General features: G+C 50.1%; 1 protein-coding gene across 1 annotated transcript in view; it reads right to left on the reverse strand.

Moving 5' to 3' along the window:
- LOC143838839 (cell adhesion molecule CEACAM18-like) overlaps positions 1–15,920 on the reverse strand; it is a 38,917-nt gene extending 22,997 nt beyond the window's left edge. The window contains exons 1-2 of the mRNA XM_077340747.1: positions 15,395–15,920; positions 5,142–5,495 (exon numbers count right to left, since the gene is read on the reverse strand). Of these exons, the coding sequence (XP_077196862.1) occupies positions 5,142–5,495; positions 15,395–15,920 (880 nt within the window). The remainder of the gene's footprint in view (positions 1–5,141; positions 5,496–15,394) is intronic.
- Between the last annotated feature and the right edge of the window lie 2,422 nt (positions 15,921–18,342).

Raw genomic sequence — 18,342 nt, forward strand, 5'->3', positions numbered from 1 at the left:
TTAAACGTTTTCTACAGATCAGTGTGAGCTTTGGCCCTATAACAATACACTAATAAAGAAAAAATAAGGGGGGGAAAACCCCGTTTTATATTTCCAGCACTAACGATTATATTACCTATATGCCCACAAAAGAAAAGAAACAGGAGAGAAAAAACCACTGCTTCCCCTGTATAGAATACAGTATAAGTTATTAATACAGAGAATAGTAAAGTTTCCAGGTTTAGATTAAATACTTAACATTAAACATAGAACAATATGAGCTTTCGGTCTTCTTAAGGGGGTCTCATATCGAGGCTTGCTACATCTTGTCGTTCGCGTAGACTTATATTCTGTCCCATTGGCCTTTGGCGTAGAAAGTGCAGTTGTACTTTTTCCCGCAGAATATGCATCGATAAATCTTGAGGCCGTTGCACCTCTTGGACTCCAGTATCAATACAATTTTTTTCCCAAAGAGCTCCTTTGAATCAGTTACTTTCACTACAGATCCATATATCTTTTGATTGATTTTTGTACACTGTTGCTTTGAGATGGCTTTATGTCTTTTTTAAAAGGGTGTCCTTATCTGGGCTGCAGAACTCTGACATCCCCTTTTCCATCTCCAGAATTTCAGATTTCTCTTCTGCTGTTGGTTTTCCACCTTGTTTAGAGCTGTCATCAGCCACTGTTATTGATCCATCATTCCTGTTGGAGACTTCTTCCTTGCCATCTTGGATCTCCTTGAAGATATTTTGGACCAATCCTTCTGTAAATGCTTTGAAATCTTGGGTTTGTTTCTCTATTAGATGAGCCAATCTTTTTAACATAGACATGTTTTTGACTTAAAAATCAACAGCCAGCCTCAAACAATTTTACAAGTGGCCAGTAAAGGTCCTCTGTTTTATCCTCTAACGTTCTGGCACAGGCATGTGACGTATTGAAGTCAGTAAGGCAGATATTCTCGTGCTGGAACAGAATTCTCGTGAGATCTTCCCATTCACAGCTCTTATCTCTTATCTCCGAAAACCAAAACAATTGCAGTAAGAGTTTTTGCCAATTAATTTGAGTTGATTTGAGTCCTTCTTCTGCTTAGTTAGGAGAATTAGCCTGCCTCATAACGAGGTGGCTTCGGGCAGAGCAGAGTAAAAGGAGGGGGGAAACAAAGGGCTTTGATGCAGGAAGAGAGACGGAGAAAAGAAAAACGAGAGATACTTGCAGTAAATAATGTTTTGGAACTCAGCCGATGTCCTCCCCTCAGTTCACAATGTTCATTTGCAGTAAATCGTCGTGTAGGGTTGAAGCAGAATGAATGTCTAAGCTAAGACTCCAGCAACAATAGTCGTTACATCTGAATCTCTATCAGAAAGTAGGAATTGCAGATTTGTTAACAAAGACATTGTTCTCAGTAAGGCAGTAAAACTATCATCATGGCATCTGTCATATGAAGGGCAATTAACAAATTATATGCGAGAGTGAGGCCAGCCAGAGCCGAATGGACAGAGTCTGGCATGGAACAGATCAGCAATTCTCAGGTGTGGTAGCCATCAAATCATACAACCAAACTCAATTCTGAGAGGCACACCTCAACATGAGAATGTTTTGGTCTAGTTCAGACATGCATTTTTCTCACATGTTGACTTGCATTGTGTGGGAGAGCCCACAGATACCAAAGAGATCTTTTGTATCACTTCGGTCGCAACTCAAATCTTGACCAAATCAATTTGCCCATTTAGCTACGTCACCAAGCGTTCCTCCGTACAGCAATGAGAAATTAAGTGATGCACATCCAAGGGTCAGGGTCCCAAAGGACCAGTTCACACACATATGTTTTCCTACAGCTTCTCCAAGGACGTTTTGTTGCCTGTTTAGGTAATCCACATCTCCATTTGCTGTCCCATAACACCACATTCTCAAATGCACAGACTTTCCGCATGTCTTTGTGCAAATACAAACACCGACAAGTGGAACAGGACAGCGAGACAGCCAGATATTGCTGAATGGTGGATTGTGGTAGCAGGTGCACATGAGGATATTGGGACCTGTGGCATGCAGCTGAAGTGTCCACATGCCTACAGCCACTGCTGTCTTCATTTGCCAAGCCCCCAAAATTTGCTATGGTCTTATTAGGACAGTAAATACAGAACTTCTGTTTGCCAAAGTCAGCTCAAGTCCTGAAGGAGAAAATCCAACTGACATACTCTTCAAGGAAGAAACACAAGGGCGCAACTAATCTCCTATGCAAATATTTTAAAAATGATCAACATCTTCATAGAGAATTGTTCCGCACAGCTCCTACTAATTTCAATTTTTCTGATGTGGGGATAATGTATGTATGTATGTATGTAGCAATTTTTATCCCACCGCTCTGGTGTGGATTGAGGGCTGAAGTATCTTCCAGGAACGCCAGGAGCTGGTCCGCTGCAGCCCTTTCCACCACCTTTCCCAGGAACGCTAGTGCGCTACTGAGCGGTAGCTTGCAGGGCCATACGGGTCCGGAGATGGCTTCTTGAGGAGAGGGCACACCACCGCTTCCCTCAGTGCCTCAGGGAACTCCCCCAGTTGGAGAGAGCCATTGACAATATCAACGTAACTCACTACATTTATCACTTTGGTTGGGGGAACCGGCCTTCGTAGGATCTTTTTCCAAGTGATGTTAACGGAGTGTTTGGAAAGCTTTGGTTCTCGGGAGACCAACGTCCATAAGATGATTTGCCCCTCATCCAAATCACTGGATTTCTATTTGTCACAGAATATTTGGCCATTTGGGCATGTGGTAAACAATGTCATCATTTCACTAAATCCAAAGGTCACTGCAGGCACAGAAATCTGTCCCACAAAGGATGTGTGAATGGGCCTCCTCCAGTTCAGGGGCAGGATTTTCAACCACTCCAGAGGGGGGGAAATAAAAATAAAGCCAGGGTGCATGGCTTCTCTACTTGCCAGGCTTCCCAGAGACCTAACTATCCACACAGGACCGGCTTATCTATGTAGCACCTGCTGCAGGCCCCACACTTTCATGGGCCCTACGTAATGCCTTCCCTCCATGGATCAGGGCTGTATCTTATCTCTCCCGCCCCCCTTTTCCCTCTTTCAGGACACTTGGAGAGATATTCCTTTCCACTGTGGGGGAGCCCCTCTGCCCACAGTCTGGCTGCTCCCTTAGCCATTGGACTCTGCTGGGGTCCCACAAATCCTTAAACTGGCTCTGGTGCTGCGGCCCCTGCAAATCCTTAAAGCACTTCTGCATCCACATTCTTCTGTCACACATAAACATGCACATTTTACTCTTTCTTCACATCTTGGACATCAATGTATGCTTCTGTGACGAAATGTCCCATTGCTATTTCAAAAGAACAGGTTTTTTCCCTCTGGGCTGGGGGAGAGAGGGGGGGAAGGGCTGCTAAGCTCCTGTTCACCTTCCCTTTCACACATTAATTGTGATTAATTCCAGGTACCTGGCAGGAAGCAGGTACCTGGAATGGGGGAGGGAGAGCTTCTTCTTCCCAGGACTCCTAGGTGAAGAGCTTCCTGTGGGAGGGGCCAGGAAGGAAGGCTCTTTGGGGCTTTTGGCTGTGGGTCTTACCCTGCTGATCATCAGGGAGGGAGCCTGCCCTTGGAAGAGGAGGTGAGCAGCCATCTTGGACATGTGAGCAAGGCAAGGAGACTTTGGAATCTCTTTAAGCAAAGGGGCCTGCCTTGTACTTGACACCAGAGAGGGCATGTTTAGCAGAGGGACACAAGGACTGCCTTTCATCCGGTTTCTTTCGCTTAACTCTGTGCGATGCTAAAGATTTGCTTTTTAAACCTGTTCTCTTAATAAACCTTTTATAAATTGGAAGTGGGCCATGGTTCTCTGATCCACGTAGTGTTCCCCTGCCATGGAAACGCTAGCGGAAGTGCAAAGGGAAAACCCAGAGGGGTTGACCCTTGCAGTATCTCTTCCCCCACAGTGCTCAGGAGCTGGGGCTGTGGGAGACCACAGAGGTGAGGCCTCAGGGGTGGAAGCAGCAGCTAGGGTTCCTGGCTCCCCCAGCTGCGACCCTGTGCTTTAGTGAGGTGGTGGCAACAGTTACCCAGAGTTCGTTTTGCCCCCCTGCCTGGAGTTGGCAACCAGCCAGAACACGGGGCGGGCAAGGATGGGATTGGGTCTGCAAGCCAGAAGCAGGATGGTTCCATCACAGCTTCTGTGGGAATAAGCCCCACACCTAGAACTGAATCAAAACCAGCACGGCCTGTGCCAGCTTCCCCAACACACGCAGGGAGGGTCATTCATTTGGAAAAACAAACAACTTCAAGTTTTGCTCTCATAACCCTGCATACAGGCTAGAATTCCCATTTCAGCTACAAACCAGCAAATAATGATGGGAGAAACCCCACCCTTTCTGCCACTAATTCTGCACATTGATGTGTGGTTGAAAGTGTAACTGAATCATATATGTGCCACTTATGGATTGTGAAAATACCAGAACACTCCATATCTCAGTAGGTGAGGAAATGGACCCATTTAGGGGGACTGTCCTTAGAAACCGTTGTACCCATAGCAGGTTTATCTGGCCTCCTTTCTTTCTTCCTTTGGCTGAGCAGGAGAGATTGCTCAGAATGCCTTAAGGGGCGAAATATATGAGAGACTAGTAGAGAAGCCCATTTTTAAAATGTGCTGGGGGATGTCCCCCATGCACCACTTCTGTGACTGCTGCTGCGGAGCATGGGAAGAGGGGCTTCCCTGGCCTCTGCCAGAGGCCAGCGTGAGGAGAGTGGTGGGGCTGCCATGGAGGGTGCATGGCGGCTTCCCCACTGTTTCCCAGCAGCGAGGACATTGGGGAGAGCGACTGAGGACGTGAATGGCCTTTCCCACCCCCCACCCCCATAGTGAGCATGCAGGGGAGAGCGGCAGGGTGGCCAAGATCAACTTTCCTCACTGTTCCCCCAGTGGCAGGGTAGCACAGAGCAGGAGGCCAGTCTTCAGCACTGTTCTCCAGCAGTGAGTAGGCTGGGGCATGGTGCCTGACTGACTCTCAGTGAGGGAGGCCCCTCCAACTGAAGACCAATCAGAGGCACAGAGGTGAGCATGCCAGCCCTCTGATTGGCCCTCAGTGAGGGAGTGAATCACTGAGAAGCTAAGGATTGTATATGGTACAATAAACAGTGGAAGGAAAAAAACATACCCAAGACTTGTATCTGCACACTTCCCTTTTCAGGAAGACCCGTGCTTGTGGTCTTTAACACTGTATATTTTCCAGTGTCATTCAACGTCAGACTTCTGATGTGCAGGGAGCAGTTTGAACCTCCGGTCTCCCGCCCTGTATAGCCTGGTCCGTTCTCTTGCTCAGATGATGGAAGATATACAAAGATCTGATTTGGGGGCAAATCTCCTCCTCGAAACCAGTTGCATGTAAAAATGTTGGGGCTTCCTCCTGGAGTCAGAGTGACCTCCTGGCCTTCCACTGGCTGTGGTGGGTTCACCGTAACAGGGATATCCTGGGCCTGGGTTAGCAGGAAGCAACAACTCAGGACAGCAGCTGGGGGAGGGAACAGAAAGAAACACATTTTTATTAAGCAACAACAGAGTCATCCAGATTGGGATCATTCTCCCTGGTGCCTATGCTAAGTGCCAGGTGGGAATACCCAAAGCAAACAAAATGAATAGGCAAAAAGTTGTATCTTCTTGAGATTTATTGAATGCAGTCCTAAATAATTTTGCAACAAGAACCGGGTCCCAGGTATTCAATCCCGCTTTCTATTCTCCAGTGGTTGCAATTGTAGTCTTAATATAACATCACCAGTATTAATTTCTACAGGTACAGGATATCACATTGGCAATAGCTCTTCAGTAAAGGGGTCACTTCTACTGCACGGCACTTTCGCGCATGCAAGATTTCGGCCATGCATGTGTAATGCACGGGCGCAGCCCTGATTCCCTCTCCCCGCCCCCCCGCAGTAAAAAACTTCCTGTTTTTTACTGCAGGGGGGCAGGGAGAGGGAACCGCGGCCCGGCGCCATGGCCTTCGCAGCCTGGCACCGGGCCGCGGCCCGCAGGTTGGGGACCACTGCTGTACATGACTTGCCTGTGAACCTGCCTTCTCATCCTTCCATTTCACAAAGAGCACATTTCAAGACTTCTCGGTTTTGGAAATCTTCAGTTTGTTGTAACATCAAAATACATTCATCTGTCCACAATTCAGGGTTCTAAACAGTGCTGATCCTTACTTAGAATCCTGATTGGTAGATATAAAACTAACTTGTCTTAATCCGTATCCAGATTTCAGCTATGAAAGCAACGGAAGATCTCTGAATCTAAGTCCTCAATTACATCATGATTGCAGGCAGAATGCTTTTAAATTGATGAATTCTATGTGGAAATCAGTTTTAAATGTAATTATTTAAATTTAATTATTTTCTCTTTGCAGCAGGGTCGCTACATCATTTGCTGCCTCAATTCCACGCACATAAGGTGGGAGAGAAATGGTTCAAATAAATGAATGAATCAAACAAAACATCTAGTTTGCTCTGACCATGAGCAAGCAAGACAGTTTAAACTCCAGTATTAATTATGAAAACACGGCACTAACAGCAGTAAAAAGAACCATCAATTATAAAAAAGAAATGTCAAGCCATTGTCTTAGCAAATATCAAGCTGGGATGTAAACAAGAGACATCTGAGTAGGAATTCATAGGGTAAAAATCCAAAATGCTGGAATAGTCCCAGGTGATTTTTCAAATGACTGTAGGGTATAAACTGCACGGAGCTTTTATTCCAACCCCAGATTGATTCAGTCCCTGCCCTCTACACCGAATTCGATTTCAGTTTGGATTTTGGGCAATTTTAATTTTCCTTCTGCAGCAAGAAGGATTGATCCGGAGTGACCCTACCTTTATTGTGCCATATCTGAGACTGCTGTTAATCCTGAATAAAGAAAGCTCCGTGGTAGAGAACCTCTGATAGGCTACACCTGGTCATGTGACACACTAGCCTTAAAGGAGAATGACCACTGGTCTACATACCGAAAGGGGTCCTTCTCCTCAGGGGTCAGGAGGACAGCTGGATGGGTGTTTCCCATCTCTCCTTGAGGGAGGCAGGTCATTTGAATATTTTGCCTTCCTGTGGGAAACGCCCCTCTGAAGCCAGTCGAAAACTTCCGGAGCACCCAGCGTGCCATCACATTCTAGGCTCTACAAAGCAATCTGCATTAACTTGCACAAACAACATGGAAGACAACATAACCCATAACAACGTCTACATCCCGGCTGTAGGAAAACTATGCAAGGATTCAGAGACATACTACTGTGATGGACCACCCTATGGGCGGGACCAGCTGTCCTCCTGACCCCTGAGGAGAAGGACCCCTTTCGGTATGTAGACCAGTGGTCGTTCTCCCTCTGGGTCAGGAGGACAACTGGATGGGACTTACAAGAGCAGTCCCTAACCCAGGGAGGGTCCAACTGGGTCCATCACATGCGACAGAACTCTCCGGCCAAATGCCGCCTGCTCTGTCTCCCTATCTTGGATTTTATAGTGTTTGACAAAGGTTGAAGGAGTAACCCAGGTTGCAGCTCGGCAAACCTCTTCCACTGAAGCACTCTTAGCGAATGCCGCTGAAGCCGCAGCACTCCTCAGCGAGTGCGCCGTGATGCCCTGTGGAATCTCCTTCCCAGCAGCCCTATAAGCCTCCACGATGCAGGACCTGACCTGCTTACTGATGGCTGCCTTGGTCAGCGCGCCTCCCACCTTTGCCCCTGACGGACAGACAAATAGCGAGTCCGTCTTCCTGACCCCTGCCGTCCTCTTAATGTACACCTTGAGGATGCGCCTGACATCTAGCATGTGCCATTGTCGCTCCTGCTCTGTGACCAGATTGGGAAAAAAGGTGGGCAAATTAATTTCCTGGGACATATGAAACCGGGAATCTACCTTAGGCCAGAATGAAGGGTTCAGTCTAAGAACGACCCTGGTCTTCCTGAACCTGCACAATTCCCTATCCACTGACAAGGCCGCCAGCTCGGAAACCCTCCTGGCGGAAGTGATCGCCACTAGGAATATGGCTTTCCTGCTTAACCACTGCAACCCCACTGATTTGATGGATTCAAAGGGCTCCTTTGCCAAGGCAGAAAGCACCCATCCCAGACGCCAAGTCGGGAACAAGTGCCTGGGAGGTGACTCTAGACTGGATGCCCCTTTTAAGAATCGCACCACATGAGGATGTTTAGATAACGGGATCCCCCCCTTGCAGCCCCAGCACTGTGGACAGGGCCGCCACCTGCCTGCGCAGGGTATCCGATCGGAGACCCGCTGCTCTACCATCCTGCAGAAATTGTAAAATGCTACTAATTTTGGGCGTGGACGGAGAAACCGCCCTCCTCCTACACCATCTCACAAACGCCTTCCAGGAACAGTTATAAATTCTTGTGGTAGAATCTCGTCTGGAAGCTAATATGGTGTCCATGACTGCAGCACTATAGCCTTTCACTCTCAACGCCGACCGCTCAGCCTCCACGCGGTCAAGCTCCACCATCCTGGACGAGGATGGAGACAAGGTCCTTGGGACAACAGGTCTGGAGACACTGGAATCGTGAAATGCGGTCGAATGGCCAACTGCACTATCGTCGAGAACCACCACCTTCTGGGCCACCACGGTTCTACGAGGATTACCTCCGCCCTTAGTTCTCGAACTTTTCGCAGGAACCTTGGAATGACAGGAAGAGGTGGAAATGCGTACAGGAGACCTGGAGGCCAGACAGCTGTCAACGCGTCCGTCAACTCCGCCAGTGGATGCCAAAACCGGCTGCAAAACCTGTCTACCTGGCGGTTGTGAACTGTTGCGAACAGGTCCATGACCGGTCGGCCCCACTGAACAGAAATGAGGTGAAAAGCGTGTCTGCTGAGCGACCACTCTGCTTCCTGAATTTCTTGATGGCTCAGCCAGTCTGCCTATGTGTTTGCCAGACCTTGAATGTGCTCCGCTCGGATCGATGCTAAGTGATCCTCCGCCCAGCGCATCAGTCGATCGGCCTCCGTCTGCAACTTCCCGGACCTTGATCCGCCCTGGTGATTGACATACGCCTTTGCGGCCACATTGTCCGTACGCACTAGGACGTGCCTGCCCTTGAGCTGACTGCAGTAAGCTAGTAACGCCAGTCGAATTGCTTGCAGCTCCAGCAGATTGATCTGCTCTGTTGACTCCGCCTGCGACCACGTTCCCTGAGCCGGCGTACCGTTGTACATCGCTCCCCATCTGGAGAGACTTGCATCGGTGAACACCTGGTGAACGTGATCGTGTAGAAACTTCTTGCCTTTGCTCAAGTTGGCCTTTACAGTCCACCAACACAGATCTGTCTTGACCTGATGATCTAGGGACACTGACACATCCCTTTTCCGCGATATCCGCTCCTGAAAAGGTCTGAGTGCCCTTTGAAGAGGCCTGGCTCGAGCCCTGGCCCACTGGATGACCTCCGTGCTGGACACCAACACTCCTAGAATCTTTGCCAGCTGTAACAGTTAAGACTGTCTTGCCTGGATCACCTGGGCCATCAACTGAACAGTTTTTAGTATCTTCTTCTGAGGAAGTAAAAGTGCACATTGAACTGTGTCTATCACCACCCCCAGATGTTCTATCCTCTGTGACGGAACTAGAGAACTCTTTTCCCTGTTGACTATGAAACCGAACTGTTTGAAAACTGAAATTGCTCTGCTTGTAAACTGGCTCGCTAACTCGAGCGACAGAGCTCTGATCGACAGGTCGTCGAGATACGGGTGTATGTGAATGCCGTCCTGTCTCAATATGGCTACCATATTCACCACTAACTTCGTGAAAACCCGGGGAGCGGTGGAGAGCCCGAACGGGAGAGCCCTGTACTGATCATGCCGCCCCCCTACGCAAAAACGCAAGAAGCGCCTGTGCTCTGCCGCTATAGGGACGTGCAGATAGGCCTCCTTGAGATCTAGGGAAGTTAGGAACTCCCCTCTTTGCAGTGCCTCCGCAATTGACTTTAGCGTTTCCATCCGGAACTTTCTTAGGGGAATAAACGTGTTCACGAATTTTAAGTTGAGAATTGCTCTCCAATCCCCCGTCTTTTTGGGCACCGTGAAAAGAAGGGAGTAAACCCCCTGGCCCTGTTCCTCGGATGGGACAGGTTCTATCGCTCTTATCTGAATTAAGTGTTCTATGGCTTTTAGCATGCGATCCCTTTTTTCTGGATCTTTGGAAATTGGGGAAGGAAAAAACTTGTCCGGAGGTAGTTGAACAAACTCTATTCGGTATCCTGTCTTTATGAGACTTTGAGACCATGCATCTATCCTGGGATCCAGCCATTGCTGATGGAACTGTGCTAAGCACCCCCCGACTGGTAAGGACATCGAGTCATGCTTGATTTCCCTTATCTCCATCTGCGCGGTCCGATCTGTGTTGCCGGAACCTATTGCCTTGAGCACTGAACGCCCCTCTGCGGAACGACTGCCTTGACTGGCCCCAGGACCCTCTTCTGCCTTCCGGTCTAAATCTGGGGCCTGACCCTTGACTCCGGAAGGCAGGTGGAAAGGGCTTCCCATCCCTGCGAATACGCCGTGGGAATGCCTTCTTCTTGTCCCTGGTTTCTATTAAAACCCGGTCCAGTGAGTCCCCAATTAATTGGTCGCCCTGAAAGGGATAAGCCACGACCGTGGTTTTGGAATGGGCATCAGCCGGCCAAGCCTTTAGCCATAAAAGTCTCCTGGCCACTGCAGTAGATGCCATAGCTCTTGCTGCGAACACTACAATGTCTAAGGAGGCGTCAGCATTAAACGCTGAAGCCTTGAGAATTCTATTTGTTCCCTCCTGCAACCTTCCTTCTGACTCTGGAATTAACGTAAGTAACTTCTTGCACCAGGCCATGGAAGCCCTGGCTACTACTGATGCTGTGGTAGCCGCTCTGATAGCCATTGCCATGGCTTCATGTGCCTTACACAAAGCTGTCTCTGACTTGCGATCCATCATGTCCTTTAGATGCCCCTCGCCATCCTCAGAGACCAAGCCCGATGACTGCAGCTGTGGGCTCTATGCCCCAAATGAGACCTTTCCTCGGCCATGAGCCGAGCACGCGGTCGCCGCCGCGGAGCTCAACCTCGCTGCCCGATCCGGCGCAGTCTCGAGGGAGCTCAGTCTCGTAGCTGCGCCGAAAAAGAAACTTTGCTCCTTTTTTACAAAGGGCCAAGCCTATCCTTGCCTGCTTGAAAAACAGCACGGGACTCTGAAGTCGCGTCTGCTCCCTCGCGAGGCAGGAAGAAGACTGGCTTCAGAGGGGCCTTTCCCACAGGAAGGCAAAATATTCAAATGACCTGCCTCCCTCAAGGAGAGATGGGAAACACCCATCCAGCTGTCCTCCTGACCCAGAGGGAGAAGCCCCTAACTTCTCTCAACTTCTGTCTGTCCTGGATTTTTCCTCCCTCCTCTGCCTTTTTCGATCCTCTCCCCCTCTCCTCCAAGAAAAGAAAGAGGCTCCCTGCTTGGCTTCTCCCCCCCCCTTCAAGAAAAGAAAGAAAGAGGCTTCAAGAAAAGAAAGAAAGAGCCCCCCCCCCACCTTCTGAGCCTCCCTAACCACGTGCAGAAGACTTTCCTGTTTCAATGGGGACGGGGGGGGGTGTTTTTGTTTCTTCAGCTGTCAAGTCACAGCCAAGCACTCTTCCTCAGACTATGAACTGACCATCATGACAGTGGGAATATAGAAGCATTTCAAAATAGTAGTTCTGTAGCATGCAGTGTAAAGAGCCTCTTGTGGCGCAGAGTGGTAAGGCAGCCGTCTGAAAGCTTTGCCCATGAGGCTGGGAGTTCAATCCCAGCAGCCGGCTCAAGGTTGACTCAGCCTTCCATCCTTCAGAGATCGGTAAAGTGAGTACCCAGCTTGCTGGGGGGTAAACGGTCATGACTGGGGAAGGCACTGGCAAACCACCCCGTATTGAGTCTGCCATGAAAACGCTGGAGGGCGTCACCCCAAGGGTCAGACATGACTCGGTGCTTGCACAGGGGATACCTTTACCTTTAGCATGCAGTGTAATTTTTGCATGTCTTTCTTCTTGAATAAATAAAATATTTATTTAAGAAAGAAGGTTTACTTCCTTGACCCCACACTTTTCACTTCACAGGGGCTGTCTGAAATAACTGAAATCATCTCTGAAGGAGAGCATTACATCTCAAATGGTCATTTTTTTAAGAAACGAGACTCTCTGTAGTGGTTTTAGATATACTTTCCTCAGTGTTGGCTGTAGGATTCTCATCTTTGGGGAAATAAGATGAGCCGATTCCACACATATGAATTGGGACAAAATCACTGCAGAAATGCTCCTGTGATTCTTAGTATCCTTCTTAGCTGAAATTAATTGGGAGGGGCGGAGATTTCAGCTCGTTTGCTGATAAGCATACAAACCCAAGTTCTCCAAAACAGGATTTCTGAATTTTGACAGGCTCGAGATTAGGTTCGGCGCAGTTCGGCATGGTTCGGTGCAGTTTGGTGCAGTTCGGCGATCACCGAAGCCTGAGGTGGCCAGCGATGGGTGCCTCGGGCTTCGGTGATTGCCGAAGGGGCCAAACCACGCCGAAGCACGCAACCCTACTAAAGATCAAAACAAGAACCCTGAACTAGATCCGACTTCTGACCACCATTTTAACATACTTTGGTGGCCCCAGAGAGGATGTCCCGATCTGGATCGAGACACAGCCAGCTAGCTAGAGCTGCCAACCTCCTGGCGGGAGCTAGACTTCTAGAATTACACCCAATCTCCAGGCTATGGAGATCAGTCCTGCTGGAGGAAATGGTAGCAGAGCCCATGGCACCATTGCTGAGGGAAATTAGATGCTTAAAAGCTTACACCCTAAAACTATCCTTGGCCTCTACAGTGCTCAGTCCCCAGCTGTCCTATGACACACTGCTGTGGCCACCCTCTGAGACTTCCTGCTCCAGATTCTGCCCTCCACCTGTTCTATCCTCAAATCTCCAGGAATTTCCCTGGAGCTGGCAACCAAACTGACAGCTGAAGAAGCACCACAGAGCTGTTGGCAGATAAGTAACTAGATCAAGGGTGGCCAAAGGTGGCTCTCCAGATGTCCATGGACTACAATTCCTGTGAATCCCTGCCACAAGGCTTATGGGAATTGTAGTCCATAGATATCTGGAGAGCCACAGTTTGGACACCCCTGTTCTAGAGGCACCACCTGTCTTGGCTTCCCAGTCAGAAGGTGACTTCTGCTCCTGGTTCTCCTTCGCCGGATGGAAGGAAGAAATCAAAGCCTTTCGGCTGGTGAGCCGATGAGATTCCATCCACTGAGGGCCAACCCAGAGCCAGGATGGTGGGTGTTGCGGGCACGGATTTCTCCCCCCCTTTTGTGTTATAAGAACAGCTTTGGGGTCCCTCTTTCAGCTTGGAGGCATGGCACAAACTGGGGGAGTGGTTAACATTTTGGCATCTGTTTCACGCAAATAGAAGAAGAAGAAGAAGAAGAAGAAGAAGAAGAAGAAGAAGAAGAAGAAGAAGAAGAAGAAGAAGAAGAAGAAGAAGAAGAGTTGGTTCTTGTATGCCGCTTTTCTCTACCAAACGGAGTCTCAAAGCGGCTTACAGTCGCCTTCCCTTTCCTCTCCCCACAACAGATACCCAGTGAGGTGGGTGAGGCTGAGAGAGCCTTCATATTCCTGCTCAGTCAGAACAGCTTTATCAGTGCTGTGGTGAGTCCAAGGTCACCCTGCTGGCTGCATGTGGAGGAGGAGCAAACCCAGCTCACCAGATTAGAAGTCCGTGTTCCTAACCACTACACCAAGCTGCCTCCCTCTCTGTTTGCCAGAGGACAGAAACCATACAGCTACCGCTCCATTTTCCCACCTTCCAATCCTTTTGGGGTGGGTAGACGGGGGGGGGGCAATTGAGATTAGGACTATAGCCCTGGAGAAGAGGATGAAACCCCCCCTTGTCACACCTTTGCTAGAAGTTCCCCCACTCCATTGCACTCACACCTTTAAGGACAGGCACAGGAAACCTATTCCTGGGCTACTGGAATCTCCCCTCCCCCCGATCCTGATCCCCCTTTTAGCTGACAGGCCAAAATTTTTCTTTTCAGCCTGTTATGTGTATAGGGTTTTTGAGAGAGAGGGGATTTCTCCATCTTTCAAACCTGCTTTTATGATCCCTTTCCAGCCTGTGGCCTGTTCTACAGACATTAGGCTAGGCTGCTGAATGTTGTTTTATGCCTCTAGCTCAGTGGTTCTCAACCTGGGGGTCGAGACCCCTTTGGAGGTTGAATGACCATTTCACAGTGGTCGTGGCAGGGCAAGCAGCTTGGCTGGGGGGGGGTGCCATTCACACAACAGCCTTGTGGGGTAGATCGAGATAGGGTGTTCATCTGTCTGGACCAGTGGAAAAGAGAGAGATTGGCATGGTGGGACAAGAGGCAGAACTGAACTGAGGAACCGCAGAAAAAAATCAATTTATAATAATGAACAATGGATTTTCACGCCATTGGTCAGTTTTGGTTCAATTTCTGAGAAAGAACCCTTGCATAATTTTACGGTTGGGGGTCCCCACAACATGAGGAACTGTATTAAACGGTCGCGGCATTAGGAAGGTTGAGAACCGCTGTAACTCCACACTGAGGGTTTTTCTGGTTTTATCAGCTGCCCAGAGTGTGTCCAGCGCTAAACAGTTGAATCCATAAATCAGGGATCTTCTAACATTCAGACCAACTTGGGCCCTCAAGGCACACTCAAGTTCAAAGTAATAGAGTCCGTCCCACCCTCACCCCCATAACATTATACCCCCCTATCCTCAAAAGCAGAACAGTTTAAAATCAAATGTTAAGCCTAGAAGCACAAAGCAAAAAAGCCTGCCTTGGGGTCACTGGAATATTTTCTTAGGATATTAGTAGAGCATTTTCCACCGCTGGAGGTGTCGGCAGCCACAGCCTGAAAGTTCACCATTCCTACAAGGGGTGGAGGATTTGGGGCAGGTTAATCCTGGTAGTTATTCTGGAGGGATGAAGGTAGATCCAGAGCGCCTGATCTCGTGGGTCTCAGGACCTGGGTAGGCCCGATCTCAGAAGCTAAACTGGTTGAGCCCCGGCCAGTGTTTGGACGGGAGACCCCGCAGGCAGTCCAGGGCGGCTCCAGGCAGGCAGGCAGGCAGGCAGGCAGGCAGGCAAGGGCCGACCAACCACCTCCGCCCAGCCTGATCTCGCAGGGTCGGCGCCTGAAAACGCCACGCGGGGTCTTGGCCAGAAGTCAGCGCTGACCCGCCGGCGCTTTCCGCCAAGGGACCCGCGACGGGATCCAAGTTCCTACGCTACGAGCGAAGAGCGACGGGGCGGGCGGTGCAAGTCTGCACCAGTCCCCCAGGCTGGCGTCTAACTTTAGGGGGGGGCCTCCCTCCCTCCCTCCCCCGCCCGCCGCGGGTCCCGACCCCTCTCACCTGCTAGCAGTCGCCGCGCCAGCGACCCCCGAGGCGGGCTGCCCGGCCCCGCCGCCTGCGTCCCCATCCCGCGGCTGCGCTCGGGCGGACGCCTGGCTTGCCTCCCCGGCACCTTCCGGCGCTGCGCTCCCCCTCTGAGCCCGCCAGCGCCCGGCGCCCCCACCAGCCGGCGACACCGCCTCCCGCGGGCGGGCCTAGGCTGGGGCGGCGGAGGGCGGCCACGTCGGGCAGGGCTGGCGGGGGAGGCGCTTCCCGGCAGGCGGCCTCTGGAGCGCGCCTTCTCCCTGAGGCTGAGGTCCCCGCGCGGCAGGCGGAGTGCGGAGTGCCGCCGGCGCCGCCCTGGGGCGGGACACAGCGGGCTGCTTTGAAGCGCCGGAGCCGTCCGGACAAACCTCGGGGCAGCCCCACAAGTCAGCAGCAGTCCAGCCGGCGCCTGCCTTGGCCTCAGCCAGGGTTTCCTGGAAGGGATTCCCCAGTGGGTGGGAGTTAGCAAGTTCTTCATCTCTTTTTCAAATGGGTTAAACATTTATCGGGTCCTAGATATGGTCCTAGATATGGTCCTGTTGACCTGCCCCTCCCCCCTCCCCCAATGGCCAGTGATGGGCCTGGAGGGGGTGGGAAGGGGAGGGCGTCCTCGGTGGGCATGTCCACAGCTCTGCTTGCCAAACACATTCTGCACGATCAGGATCGCACCGTTTCAGGGGGTTCTCAGTGGTCAAAGTCTTGAGAAAGGGGGTCTCTACCGCCATGTCCTGGGACGAAAGGGCAACTGAAGCCAATACCTTCCTTGCCAGGACTGGTGCCTTTCACATAGGGTTGCCAGCTCTGGGTTAGGAAATGCCTGGAGGATTTTGGGGGTGGCACCTGGGGAGGGCGGAGCTTGGGATGGACCTTGGCAGGGTCCAAGGCCATAGCATCCCCCCTCCAAAACAGCCATTCCCCCACCCTCGGGGAATTGATCTCTGTTGGCCAGTGAGGAGAAGATATCCAGGCGCCTCCTGTATACCGATACTCCTGCCAGTTTTTATATAGTTAGTTTCTATTGTTTCTTTTACATGATGTTGCAAACATTCATGAACAAAGGAGACAAATTGTTATTGTTGCATAACTCGGCCCCGCCTACCCCACCTTTCTAGGGAGAGGAAGCGAAAGGGGCGGATCACCGGCTTTGGGACTCCTTCAGGGAGTAAAAAACAGTACAAAACAACAACAACAACAACAACAAAACCCAGCTCCTCCTCCTCCCCTAACTGCCTGCTGGCTAAATAAAACCAGAGTCCAGTAGCATCTTTAAGACCAACAAAGATTTATTCAAGGTGTGCAAGCGCTCGCAAGCTACTTGTGCTACTTCAGACCAATACGGCTACCCACTTGAATCTGCCTGCTAGCTAGCTAGTTAACTAGCATATTTTTATTCTGCATTTCCACCCAGTGTGCATCATTCCTCTGTCATCCCCACAACCACCCTGTGAGGTAGGCCGAGCAGAGCGGCAGTGACCGCTCCATTTCCCAGCATCCTGCAGGCTGTGCCTAGGGCAAGAGGGTCTTTGTCATTAGTCCTACGTCTAGGCCTCATGGCTAAAATCTTCCTGTCGAAACACTGTTGGACAGTTGGAGAAGAACACATTTAATAGGAAAATTGCATGTAATTATAAGCATCCGCCGGTTATGGGACCTGATACACAAGTTATGGAGCCATAGACTGAAAGCAGGCAAAGCAAATTTCCTGGAAACATTCTGAAGTAATACACGAATGACCTGAACAAACACAGGGGAAGCCCCACAAATTGGCAGCAGTCAAGCCAGTGCCTTGCGCTGTGGCCATATCCTCGAACAAAAGGGAGACTGAGGCAAATCCAGTTGATGTCTCATCGTTCCTTGACAGAAACTCAGAATGGTGTGGCTTGGAGACAGAAAAAGGCTTCAGTGAGGTATAATACCCTCCAGGTCACTCTCAAAAGCAGCCATTTTCTAGAGACAGAATTGATTTCTGTCATCTGAAAGATCTGTACTGATTCTGGAAGATTTCCAGGGCCCATCTGGGGATTGGCAAACCTAATTTGGAATGATTTAGGTTTCTCTTCACAGCAACCCTGTGGGGCAGGCCAGGCTTGGATATGGAGTTGCCAAGGAGTGGCCACTGAGGCGAGGGCCAAATGAACATGATGGGACTGTTTTATGTGCCCAAAGAGGTGGGTGAGGAGCTTGCTGACCCCGCTTTTCAAGCTAGCCCAACCACAGCAGCACCCTTCAAATCAGTATGGATTTTAAAAGCCTTTTATAGACTTGGTGAAAAGTGTAGCTTGCCTTGATATGTAGACCTATGTTGCTCTCTAGTGTCGATTCGAGAAATTGCAACTCCAGACTTTCTCAACCAGCATTTAATGAAACCTTTGGGGTTTCTTCATGGCCCTGCAAGGGTTTCCTGGATGGGTGGAAGTTAATTAATTTTGTATATATCTTTCAAATGTGTTAAATATTCATCCCCCCTCCCAAAATGGCCAATGATGGAACTGGAGGGCCTTGGGTGGGTGTGTGGGGAAGAGGAGGGTCCTTGGGTGGCTCTGCTTCCCAGCCATATTCTGCACAATTGTGCCACTTCTGGGGTTTCTCGAAGCCCAAAGAATGTTTCGGGGGTTTCTCCATGGTAGAAAAGTTGAGAAAGACTGCTCTGGCCTTTTCTTTTAAGGTAATGGTTAGGCTAGCCGTTCTTCAGGAGTGTAGACTTTTCAATTTCTTGGGGGGGGGGGGAGGCTGGGGCCAGTAGCATCATGGGGAAGAGCCAGTGACATCATAGGGAGGGGCCTCTGGAAGTTGGGCCATGGGAGATTTAGGGAGGGAAAATGGTCAGAGTTCACATTACTAGTAGTTACCATCTCTTTTTAAATTTACATCCTGTAAGTGAACACAGGGATATTTTGAGGCAATTCAGTAGAGTGCCCATAGCC

This window comes from Paroedura picta, chromosome 5 (assembly GCF_049243985.1).
Source record: "Paroedura picta isolate Pp20150507F chromosome 5, Ppicta_v3.0, whole genome shotgun sequence".
Taxonomy (NCBI): domain Eukaryota; kingdom Metazoa; phylum Chordata; class Lepidosauria; order Squamata; family Gekkonidae; genus Paroedura; species Paroedura picta.